At 40.4% G+C, this 12,931-nt stretch overlaps 1 protein-coding gene across 1 annotated transcript in view; it reads right to left on the bottom strand.

Annotated features, from left to right (window-relative positions):
• Nucleotides 1–2,507: 2,507 nt before the first annotated feature.
• The window catches only part of dcbld2 (discoidin, CUB and LCCL domain containing 2), a 44,885-nt gene continuing 34,461 nt past the window's right edge, over nt 2,508–12,931 (bottom strand). The window contains exons 11-15 of the mRNA XM_088648564.1: nt 9,923–10,042; nt 9,493–9,586; nt 9,203–9,252; nt 8,154–8,291; nt 2,508–6,979 (exon numbers count right to left, since the gene is read on the bottom strand). Coding sequence (XP_088504690.1) covers nt 6,564–6,979; nt 8,154–8,291; nt 9,203–9,252; nt 9,493–9,586; nt 9,923–10,042 — 818 coding nt within the window. The 3' untranslated portion in view covers nt 2,508–6,563. The remainder of the gene's footprint in view (nt 6,980–8,153; nt 8,292–9,202; nt 9,253–9,492; nt 9,587–9,922; nt 10,043–12,931) is intronic.

The raw sequence follows: 12,931 nt of genomic DNA, 5'->3' as shown, positions 1-12,931 counted from the left end.
CTTCTGAGATCTAATACACTCATTGCTGCCAAAACAATAATGATATATATATATAAAGGATTTCTAATGTCACATACTTGATAATCTGAGCTTTTCATTGCAGCAAAAATGAATCTGACTGATGGGCTGGCCTCATTCTTTTTGTGGTTGTTGTGCTATATTGTCAGCCTCCAAATTCTGTGATCTGGTCTTCTTTGACCCTGTATGGTCTTATATCCCTACAGGCATTGCTCCACACATCAGGTAGAGAAGATATTTCTTCACCAATTTAATTGAATTAAATTTATTTTCTGAAGGCTGGCTTATGAAAGCCTGGAGTAATTAAATTACTTGCATTTAAAGAGCACCTTTTGTTCCCAATGAATCCCAAAAGTGCTTTACACAAAAGTCACACACCCAATTCACCTTTGAAGTGCAGCAAAAAGCATACACCTATCCGGGTGATGTGTGGTATTATGCAACAACATCCCCCATTACACGTTCTCAGGCATAGAAGTGAGAAATTGCCTCACCACTTCAATGAAGAGGAATCTAGAGGAAGGAAACTTACATTCAAACCCCTACACTTTCAGAAAGTGCCATGAATTTAGAGAGTCGGGTCCTTGGTTTCTCTCATCTGTAGGACAGTGACTTGATCACACTGTGGCAGCAGTTTGGATGTTCTGGGCCGAAAGGAAGACAGCCACCTACTGGTCTACAATTCAGCAACTTACAAATATTTAAGCAGCCACTTTAGGTCTCCTATCCCAGTATCAAGTAGAACTGGCCTTGCTTAGCTTAAGGAATATGCCAAGGTTAGGATAAAATGTGATAACACTGCCTTTGTACCTTCTTGGATCCATGCAGAGGAGAGCAGAATGAAGCTTTGCAGTGCTAATAATGAGATGGTCAACTTATGTGGGTTTTTTTTTTTTTCCCCAAGGACAAGTATGACAAAACATTTTCCCCACATCCTCCCAAACCCCACCACCAGCAGTGGTACTCCACTCCGAGTAATGTAGAGCTAATATTTAGGCCAAAGCAGAGCTACAGTAATTGAAGTTATAGAAGGACATACTCTTAACCTGTATGGCACACTTAGAAATTTGAAATACATAAAGAAAAGGCTCACAAAAATGTTTTGAATATATTTACAATTTCATAACAATACACCTATGCTCTGCCTCATGTAAGGTTTTTTTCTGTTCAGCAAGCCTTTACAAAACCTGAGCTTAACAGAAGTTGGAAGTGGCCCTTTCTTAGTCACTGTGTGAATCCATGTTGAGAATTATCATTCATGTTAGTGCAGCATCTTCCCTAAGTTAATCTAGTTGTGGCAGCCAGTAAGGAAGGAGGGACAAAAAAACCTGCAGGCTCACCAGGGTTTGTAGTAATAGTTAACAGGGGTGTGTGCTGATCACAGGGAGGGTCATGAGCAAGAGGGAATGTAGCAGCAGCTAGCAGTCCATGGATAGAAGAAAGGGAACTTCCCCAGTTTAGAGGAACAAAAAAATAATGAAAAATTAAAACCTTATTATTAGAATACCAAATGTAGCATATACTTAAAAATATATACAGTACATAAGTTATACTATTACCTTTTAAGGAATTTAAAAATTGTGTACATTTCATTACCCTACATTGTTCTATCCAATCATTTAATGAAATGACACTGATAAAAATAAAAATCACTTGGCTGCAGCCCTGACATGACTGCACTGTGGGTTACTCAGTTGTCATTGAAGAAGCATGAGAGAATAGGCAGAGGTTAGCACCACACACACACAGTAGCCAAGTAAGACTCGAGTGTAACACAGATCCCCATTGGAGCCCTCATAATGCTGACACCACACTACTGTGGGAGGGACTTCATGCACCTGCTGCTCTATGTAAACTTTAATTTTAAAAAACATTTTAAGATGGGAACCATGGAAGGCTTTTCAGCAAACTCTGTATGTAACCTAGGGGGACAGGATGTACATTTTCAGAAATCAGTGGGTGACAAACATCCATGTTTATTTTTTTACCTTGAAAACATTTCTTGTATTTAAGAATACCTGCATTTTCTGCTGTGCCTTTAATACTCCATACTGTGGCCTTAACTCATAAGAACATAATTAAATGTTGTGCAAGACTGAGACACATGGCTTGGACCAGATCTCACCTTTCTGTTATAAGACCCAGGGAATTCTTTGAAATTAGGGTTAGGTTGGTCATGTTATGGTTAGGAATTACAACATAAAACCCATCCACTTACAAGCTGATCTTATACATTGTTCAATGAAGAATACTTTCAGGGCAAATCCAGGAAATAAATCTTATTTAATTTTCATTCAGATCTGTGTGCATTACATTAATACGCCAATGTTGCAGACTGATTTTTTAAATAACCCCAAAAGGTTTACATTTAAGAATAATTTGTACAATGTTCTCTTTAAGCAAATTAGTATTGAGCATGATTCGGATCCTTTGACATTCCGTGATTATTAAACAAAAGAGGTTTCAGAAAGGGAAACAGTATCTTCCAATATGTAATGAACATTTTATTAAAATCTTGAAAACAATATCACAATATTCAAGCTTTGCAAAAATGTGAATAAACATTTCTTTAAGTTTTTAATAAAACATAAAAACATTTAATTTCTTTCTCTCTATACAATCTAAACTCTACCCACATATACAAATACAGAGAAACTACAGTACATGCCGAGGTAACATGAGATACATTCTTAAAGAGACTAACTGAAACTCTGCTGCAGAGGAGGTGCATCTGATTTTCAGCTAGATGCACAAAATGTCGTGATTTCCATCATTACCCCTAACCACTTAGAAATCTACTGAGAAAGCAAATCGTTACCATCAGAGCCATGGGAGAACGCGTATGTGGATGTCTCAAATGTAAAACATTAAAAAAAAAAACAGTAGCATGTGCACACACCCTTTATCCCATGCCACAGTTGTTTTGTGGGATGACTTAGATCAGCATTCTTGAACGAGGCTGTTGCCTCATCCTCTAGCATATAGCCACCAGCTTGGCTGTAAGAACTGACACATAATGGTCACTTCAGCCACAAGCAAGACTAATGTGAAGGAGACTACCATACTCCTCTTGGGATAACATCCAATAACATCGCCATGCACACATCCTGTCGGAGAAAAAGGAGATCAGGTAGCTGCTTCCAACACAACCATTTCTCAACACCGTTACTGTGTGAAAATTACAGTTAATCACTATTCCATGTCTGTTCCTCCAGTAAAACTGCGTTTCACTGCACCTCGGAACGAAGAATTAATAAACAGCAGGATGTGACAATGATAACAGTGAGTATGCGTTCACGATAAATAGGTGAAGTGAAATTTTGAAGCCAAAGCACTCCTAAGCACTTTACCTTCATTAGTCATCTATAAGGATGGCTTTAATAAAATACAGTGTAAACTGATGTTATAAACCTAATAGGGTGACTTCCTGCAATGGAAATAAAACCTTGACACAACCGTGCTCGGTCTCGTCATGGCTTCCTTGAGCTCTTCTGTCAAATCCAGTTCAGAGATCCGCAGTAATGCTCATAACTGAAATATTAACTGTTATTTGTCAGGGTCTGTTAGTGTATTTGTTGCAGCTTCACAAAGCTTAAAACTAATTGGGTCTTTTATTACTAATTGAATTAACCTCTGTGTTCAGTTAAGATCTTAGCTTCTGGATTTTGTAACATTTTTTTCTCCTTTTACAATACTACAAAGGGCAGAATAGAGCAAACAAGCTACCTGCTCTGAGGCACTTCTAATCAGGTTAAGATGCCTGGATTTAAACAAGTGGGCACTCAAAACCAAATCTGTTTGTTGCCTCTCAAGGACATGCTAAACTATCTGGTCTTTGGGTGTTATTTCTCAAAGCAATTTCATGCAAAGCAATGTTTCAAGACAAACTAATGGCATTTGTACTTTAGTTTCCCTCTTTTCAGTTGAGCATAAGCTAGAAAGATGATTAATTTGGGAAGTGATTATCTCCTGTAATTAAATATCAACACAAATGTATAATTGACAATATTGATAAGGTTTTGAATTATTCCACTGATTCCACAATTGACTGTTCTTCTAAAAATATTCTGGCCAACGCTTTTGTCCACAACAATTTACATTTGCACCCACTTATACAGCCGAGTTTTTTTACTGGACCAATTTTGAGTGAATTACCATGCTCAAGAGGGCAACAAAAATGTCACCTGGGATTCGAACCCACAGCCTTCCTGTTACAAGCTCAGTATCCTGACCACTGCTCCACACTCCTGGCAGCAGCTGCAAGATTTTGAGTCACATCTCGGTTTTTGTGGCCACAGGATTGTGGATTAAAATCAAACAAGCAAGCTGCAGGTTAAAGAATATATACTATTATGTCTGGTGAAACAAGTGAAGCCTTTGGCCACCAAATTTCTCTACATGAGAGCCTTTAAAAACAGTACAACTCAATGGTGTGAAGCCTTTAGGACACATCTACTGACACTGTACTCAATTAACAGACCTTGATGTGAATCGGTGAAAAGAAAATTAATCATATGGGGACTTTCATACGTTTTTGACCAAATAAATTAAATATGGACCAGCTGTCTCAGTGGCTTTCTCCTCTGTGATGCAATGTACTGGACATACTTTCAGTTTCCTATAGAGTATAAGTACTCGCACACATGCACAAATATGTAAGCACATCTGTCCAATATTCATCATTTTAAAAACAAGAGTTTATACTCTCATGGCACAAATAGTAGGCTGTGTGTTATAAAATATTATAAAAGATGGATTAAAAAAAATCAAATAACTACAGTGATCACGAATCCACAGTTCCGTATAAAAACATGCTTTACAATAGCTTCCTGCATACAGGCAATCTTTTTCTCTTGGCTTTCTCACATTATTTTGAGAAATCAACAAAAGACAAGGTCTGAAGCACAGAAAAGGAGGTACAGTGCTGGCAATATTAGTATATAAACTGAAAATTATATGGCCCTTAGAAAAGGGAAAGATTTTGAAGACTTCACCGAGGTTAGTTATCTGGCTGTGAGGAGGCCTGATGAGATGGATAAGGTAGCAGTGCTCTCCAACAGTGGTTAAGGGCCGGAAGGGACCATTCTGCATAGTCCTCAAAAAGCTGCCAATTTTCAACTACAGTGTCTTGCAAAAGTACTTTCCCCCCCATGCAAATTGTTCACATTTTGTGCCACCTGAATTCTTAATCATGACACTTAAAAATTGTACATTATACAGAATTTACTCCAAACTGATAAAGCTAAAAATGGTGATGGTATGTAAAGTTAGACATTGAATTTTACATTGAAAAAGTGGAAGAGAAACACCTATCAGGAGAAAGTAACATCACAGATCATCAAGAAGTGGAATGTGCATATTACCCAGATTTGGCCATCCTTCCAAACTGAGCAGCCAGAAGAAGAAAGGAGATTAAGGATACCAACTGCAAAAGTGACTCCAAAATTTGCAAAGTTCCCCACCTCAGATAGGAGCCACTGTTCACATATCAGCAATGCATGGGGTCATGTCTGGTGCAAACTCCAGCTACACAGCACAGTGCGTTAGCCCCTTTCCAACTGTCAAGCATGGTGGTGGCAGTATTACGTTATGGAAATGCTTCTCATCAGTAGTAACTAGGAAACGTGTGAAATTGGATGGAAAAATAAATGGATAATGCAATATGCAGTATCTTGAAGAACCTGCTGGCAACTGGCAGGAATCTAAAACTTTGTTGAAAATGTACATTCTAACAAGATAATAACCTAAAGTCACAGAGGAGTGGCTTGACAAGGAAATGATTCTCAGTAAAATTCCTGACGTGAACCCAACAGAAAAGTTTTGGTGAGACTTGAATGAATACAGTTAATCAGAGATCCCCATAAAAACATGGAGCAGATTTGCAGAAATGACACCATTCAACTCTGGAAAAGCAGGTAGAGACCTATCCAAAAACAGCTTGTTGAGTGTTACAGCTGTGTTTAAAAACGTTAATATGTTATTAATCAAAGTTTGACACTAAAGGTAAGGGGTGAAAACATGATCAAGGCACTGTAAGTCAGTAAACTGTAAAACAGTAACCATTAAAAATATAAGGATACCTTCTGTTAGAGAAGGAAGCCCTTTTGGTTTGTGAAATAGTCCTTTCAGTCTGACTTCAAAAGAAATGTCATAGACAACACAAAAATTAAAACTTTCCATAACAGAGCAGTTCTATATCCCTTGGCTAACATTCATTTCTGTTGCTTCAGTGGTAGGACTGTAATTGAACCATTTCTTAAAAGCAATGGAATTCACTGCATGTACACGTATATACTTCTAAAATCAAACAATAAAATAAGGCAGCACAGGCCTAAGTCTGGGCTAGTCAGGCTTGTCAGTTCCTCCCCGTTCCCCTTCAGGACTATTTTCCACCATGATTGTTTAAGCAGTTTCAAAGAGGTCCTGCTATGAGAAGGCCCAGGGTAGGCCCCAAGCACAGCCAGAGCAGTCTGCGAGCCGCAGCGCTAACCTCTATGGCCTAAGTCAGCCACATTTATCAGGCGGGAAAGTCGACTTGCCCGTTTTCAGTCGTTGTCAACCACTTTCTGGCTGCTGTTCAGCGGAACCTGATAGACTAACTCCTCTGCTGGGCGACCCTGTCCCAATACCCCCTTGGGTGTGTCGTACTGAATGTGCCCTGTGGACAGGCTGCTGTCCGCTGCGGTGAGGAGAGGTGCCGGCGCATGAGCCTTGAAAACGGACATGGACCCCTGGCTCAAGGCTCCTCCTGCCGAGTGGCCAGCGATGTCTATCACAATGGGAGTGGCGTATTCTGCCCCAGAGGCGGGCAGGGGCTGGGCGTAGGCATGGTATATCTCCTGCAGAGGAGCATCATACGGATCAGGGTCTGTGTAGCCAGGATCTGCACCTTCCTCTGGCTTGAAGGTTGACCGCTGGCCAAGAGTACCAACAATACCTCCCACCAAGGGCAGGGCATATTCTGAAAAACATCAAGACGGAAATTAGATCGCAAGTTATGAGTTTTTTTTCTCTGAATAAATCAGAAAAAAAGAATGAATAAAGTTAGGATAAATTGTTTTCAAATGACTCCATGAAAGCGTCTCATGGATAACATACCCAGATGTCTACCAGCATTTGATAGATATTGAGTAGTTACACAGAGAATCAGTGCATCACCTTAATGTCTTTTTTACAGTTCAACATATTTAACTTTGGAGAAGGTTGCACTTCAGTGAATTAATAATGTGGATCAATTATTATAGGTCAAGTGCACTACTTTTGGATGAAACGTACTATAACAGTGCAATTATGCAAAACTTTCTTCAGTGTCTTCATTGCATACTAAGGTTCCAGTCTATGGGAAAAAGCTTAATCTGTATTTGAGCTCTATAGTAGGAATGGGAATTAAGTAAACCCACAGAACCCACCGCCCTAAAAGCAGGAGCAGGTAAACTGTATTTTGTTACCAAAAGACAGCAAAACAGGACTGCAGGCATTTTTGGGAAACTAAATCTCTCGCCAGATAGTGCAGGACATAATTGAGCCAGGAAACCAGAATTAATACCCACTACTTCCAAGAACAGTGCAAAGTAGTTAGGAGTTTGGTTTAACATCTGATATGAATCAATGCATCCTTTTGTAATGGGGGAGCCGAGCAGTGGCACTGTGGCTGGAAGGTTGCCAGTTCAAATCCCGCGGCCGGCAGAAGAATCCTACTCCGTTGGGCCCCTGAGCAAGGCCCTTAACCCCAACTGCTGCAGGGGCGCTGTATAAATGACTGACCCTGTGCTCTGAACCCAAGCTTCTCTGTCTCCCTGTCTGTTTTCCTGTGTGTCTCATGGAGAGCAAGCTGGGGTATGCGAAAAAGAAATTCCTAATGCAAGAAATTGTATATGGCTAATAAAGTGATCTTATCTTAATCATAGGGATTCACTCATTGGGAAACTGTGGCCTGGAGAAAAGACTGCCACCTACTGGTCTACCAACATAATTAATGGAGGAATACTTGCCACCATTCCTAACAGAAAATGATGTCAAGTAAACACTGCTTGATTTGATAGACAAAGAGGAATTCAATTAATCACAAATAAGTAATCCACAATGGAAGCCAACAAAACCCAGTTTATATTAAAGCCCATGAAGATGTTTCATACCAGCTGGCTCTGCCTGCAGCACGGGAGCTCCTTCTCTCGCCCTCAGACGGCTAACTTCACTGCTGCTATATCTCACTGGGGACTCCTCCACCTCAGAGCCTTTCGTTGGAAGGAACTGCTTCATGCCCTTCCACCAGCCTGGCAGACAGCAAAACACAGGATGAAGACAACATGCAAGTCATCCTGAACAAGCATTCTGAGAACAGACGGGATGGCAATGAGGGCTGCGAATAACTGTAAAGCTACAGGTTAAAATGGTGCTAGTGTAGCTCATCTCAATTCTCACAACACTGTAGCCAGGCTGAAAGAAGCACAACAGCACCTGCACTTTCTTCCCCATAATGCGGTTTGGGGAAGCAACTTCTCATGAACTTTTACTGCAGCACCCTAGACAGTGGCCTCACTAGTGGCTTCACTGTGCGGTACGGCAATACTACCATGCATGACAAAGACACACTACAAAGAGTTGTGGCCTTGTCACGGAGGATTGTAGGATGTGATTTGCCATCAATCAGTGAGATTTGCCTCTATTTAGGTAAGTTTATATTTTAAAATATTTCTGCCACAAGTGGGCCATCTCACTTTCACAACTCTAGTGCATGGTTAGTTTCAGAAGTGGGAGGTTACTTGCAAAGAGCAACAGCTGTATTCTGAAGTCCATATCTAATCTTGAGACCCAGTATGAACTCTAATTTTGGTCCTGGTATTCCAACAGTCAGCTGAGTCTGTTTCTCCTCAAAGTACAGCCAACCTCCCCCAGTGGATGTCTATTCACAAATATATGACACTTCTTCCAGGCAAAACCTACAGATAATTCACTTCAGCAATAAGAGGACATAACTGGACAGTGATAATTCTGGACAATTCAAGACAGTCATCAGGCTGCCCTCATTAGCACATTCACTACTGCTTAGATCAAAATACAAAACAGGCTTTTGAAATCTTAGGAGAAGAACAGGATCCTAAATGATATCTTTATTTATAATACACTTATTTCATCTGCTCTGTACTGTTTCAAGATTCAAAATTTGTGAAAAAGGATCAGTTACCTGCTCGGTCCCAATGTGGTAAGTCATATGCGCCTTCAGCACTCTTTTTTCTGTAAAAAAAACAAAATGACAAAATATTGGATTCGTAGTAGTGTTGCGTCATCACTCACAGACTACTATTATTGCTGGTCATCTGCCTTTTATTGTCCATAGTGCAAAAACTGAAATTAGGGAATAAATGGAAATTAGCAGTTATTTTCTGAGTATATCAAAGTCTTTTTTTTTTTACAATAAGGAAACGTAACGGTTATTTTTTAGGACATTCAATTCTAATAAAAAATGAGCCTCACCTGTTTTTCCAATGCCAGGCACACACCAGGAACAATATGAGCACAGTCAAAGCCATAACTAAGACAGGTACTAAGACTGCAGCCAAGGTCACATCTGAAGCCAGAAACAAACAACAAAATAGTTCAACACACCTATCATAAATTTACAAGATATCAAGTACCGCCTAACAGCTGTTGTTTTTCAAGCATAAGTAGAACTCATCAGGACCGGCAGGTAAGGATATTTTTATTTTGTTGTATTTATCACCCTCCAGTAAAGTTACTGCTGTCTTTGTCAGGATTTAAGCAAAAGCTGGTTTTAAATCTAGTGATTTTGGTACTTGAAACCGACACATTACAGCCGCTATGTTTATTCTGATTAATTGACTTAATCTTATTACATTTAGCTTTCCGATGAGGCAGAAACAATCGAGTAGTAGGGTAGCTGTACCTTTGTTTCCACTGGGGGCCATGGTAGTGTTCTTGATGTCAGGGGTGTAGGTGGTCTTGTCGTACAGTGGGGGGAAGTCGGTGCTGATCTTTGGGGGGGGCCGAGGGGGAGGTGCTCTCGCTTGAATACAGGAGAGAAGCACAGGGGTTCAAGACAACTGTAAGCTCTTTTGGTTTCCAGGGCAATACTGAAGAGGCGATCAATAATGATAGACTATACGGCATAAACACAAAACCAACAAAGGAACTGGATTTCTCTTCTGTGATACAAAAAGATAGTTTTAGGCTTTTTTTCAGTTCTTTTGGAAAGTCTTGTCAATGCGTGTCCATCTCAGAAGACAATGGATTGCCTTTGGGACCACATATACAGTTCTATGCAAACGTTTGGGCACCCCTGGCCAAATTACACGTTTTGTTGATTTTCTAAGTGAAAAGAAGTTAACACAACCTCTGCAGCGAACAAACTTAAACTTGACATGTTTCTGCAAATATTAATGCACAGTTACTATGCATTAGTTAAATTTAACAGATTGAAAAAAATAAAACAGTAAATGTGGCGTGTGAAAAAGTGTGGGCACCCTTCCAGTTGATCCACTAGCCTCATTTTTTTGTAAGCTCTCAGAACTTAATTGACTCGTTAGGCCTTAAGTCAGGTGATGACAATTCCAGAGTTTCATAAATTCTCTGACTCTTCAAACCTCTCAGGGTGTTGCGCTTACACTCAGAAACCATGGGCTCCTCTAAGCAGCTGACCGAGGATCAGAAAATAAAGATAACTGACTCTTACAAAGCAGGGGAAGGCTATAAAAAGATATCTAAACGCTTCCTGCTTGCAATTTCCACTGTCCGAAATGTCATTAAGAAATGGAAGTTAAGGGGAACTGTTGAAATAAAGACAAGATCTGCAAAACCAAGAAAAATCTCCAATAGAACTGCTCGTAGACTAGTCAGAAATGCAAAGCAAAACCCCCATATCACTGCAAAGGACCTGCAGGAAGGTTTAGCTGCCACGGGAGTAGTGGTTCACCGGTCTACTGTGCAGCATCGTTTGCACAAACATGATCTGCATGGAAGAGTCATCAGAAGGAAAACTTACCTGCGAACTCATCACAAAAGTCAACGGCTGAAGTATGCAAATACACTTAGATAAGCCAAAGGCATTTTGGAACCAAGTGCTGTGGTCTGATGAAGTAAAAATTGAACTCTTTGGCTACAACCACCAAAGGTACGTTTGGGGTAAAAAAGAGAAGCATTTGAAGAAAAGAACACCTCGCCAACTGTTAAGCATGGGGGTGGATCTATCATGCTTTGGGGTTGTGTGGCAGCCAGTGGCACAGGTGGGTCGAGGGAAGAATGGATTCTACCAAGTTTCAACAAATCCTGGAAGCTAATGTCCCACAGTCAGTGAAGAAACCGAAGCTGAAAAGAGGTTAGATATTACACCAAGACAATAGTCCAAAACATACCTCAAAATCAACCATGAACTACTTCAAGAAACGAAAGATTAAGGTTTTGGAATGGCCTTCACAGACCCCAGACTTAGATAAGATAAGATCACTTTATTAGCCACATAAATTTCTTGCATTAGGAATTCATCTTTTCGCATACCCCAGCTTGCTCTCCATGAGACACAGACAGGGAGAGAAGCTTGGGGTCAAAGCATAGGGTCAGCCATACAGCACCCCTGGAGCAGCTGGGGTTAAGGGCCTTGCTCAGGGGCCCAACAGAGAAGGATTCCTCTACCGGCCGCGGGATTTGAACCGGCAACCTTCTAGCCACAGGGGCAGATCCTGAGCCACAGTGCCACCGCTCCAAATATTGAATATTACTGAAAATCTGTGGGTAGATCTCAAACATGCAGTGCATGCAAAACGACCTAAGAATATTCCTGAACTAGAATCGCTCTGCAAGGAAGAGTGGGGGAAAAATGCCTAGAGCAAGAATAGAAAGACCGTTAGCTGGCTCCAAGGAACGTTTGGAGGCTGTGATTTCTGCCAAAGGTGGTGTTACTAACTACTGACTGATAACCAAACTTTTGCACATGCCAAATTTACGGGGTTTTTTTTCATTCAATCTGTTAAATTCAGCAAATAAATAGTAACTGTGCATTAAAATTTGCAGAAATATATCAAGTTACAGTTTGTTCGCTGCAGAGGTTGTGTTAACTACTTTTCACTTAGAAAATCAACAAAACATGTAATTTGGCCAGGGGTGCCCAAACTTTTGCATAGAACTGTATGTGATTTTTCAGTAGCAGGTATGGGACCTTCCCAGGATGCTGGCCAGAACAAGAAACAAGATAAAGGCTGACAGAGTTCAGCGAAATACAGAAACTGAGCACTGTGTGATTCATGCCAGCATTGTGTGCAAGAGGAATCCATGGTCATTGCCATGCTCAAAGCCTTGCTTCCAGATGTAGACCATAATGGTCGAATTTGAATATTCGGATTAATTGGAATATCCCCAAGATGACATTCAAATTAACGATTAAGCTAACAAGGCACTGATGTGACATGGCTACTGCAACAAGGGAAGGCCTTGTCTAGGACAGAGGTGTTCAAACTGCAATAATGAGAAAACAAAACTTGTTACTGTACATTATACATTAATGAGATACAGTAACATTACAATATAATGGATCAGCATGGAAATAATATCATATAATAAGGCATCTATGACATGTGCACAGTTTCTGTTGCCAGAGCATGTATATGTATGCATGGTATACAAATATACACACATACACAAGTGGCAAAGCACTTCGTACTGTTGCCTCAAAGCTCTTGGGTCCAGGGTTCAAGCAGAAAGTAGTAAGTAGTGGTTCAAGTAGTTCAACTAGGGTGCCTTCTGCAAGTGGTATTTTCAAGTTCTCCCCCTGAGTTAATGGTTCGCATTCAAGTTCTCCCAGGCCTCTTGTTTTCTCCAGTCTTCCAAAGACAGGCTGGCAAGGCTAGATGGTGTTTCTGAACAGTCCCTATGTGCTTGATTGTTTTTAAATGGGCAGTGTAAT

This window comes from Lepisosteus platostomus, chromosome 2, assembly GCF_059453375.1.
Source record: "Lepisosteus platostomus isolate fLepPlt1 chromosome 2, fLepPlt1.hap1, whole genome shotgun sequence".
Taxonomy (NCBI): Eukaryota; Metazoa; Chordata; class Actinopteri; order Semionotiformes; family Lepisosteidae; genus Lepisosteus; species Lepisosteus platostomus.
Note: the sequence above shows the minus strand (reverse complement) of the source record. Positions and strands in the feature narration are given on the sequence as shown.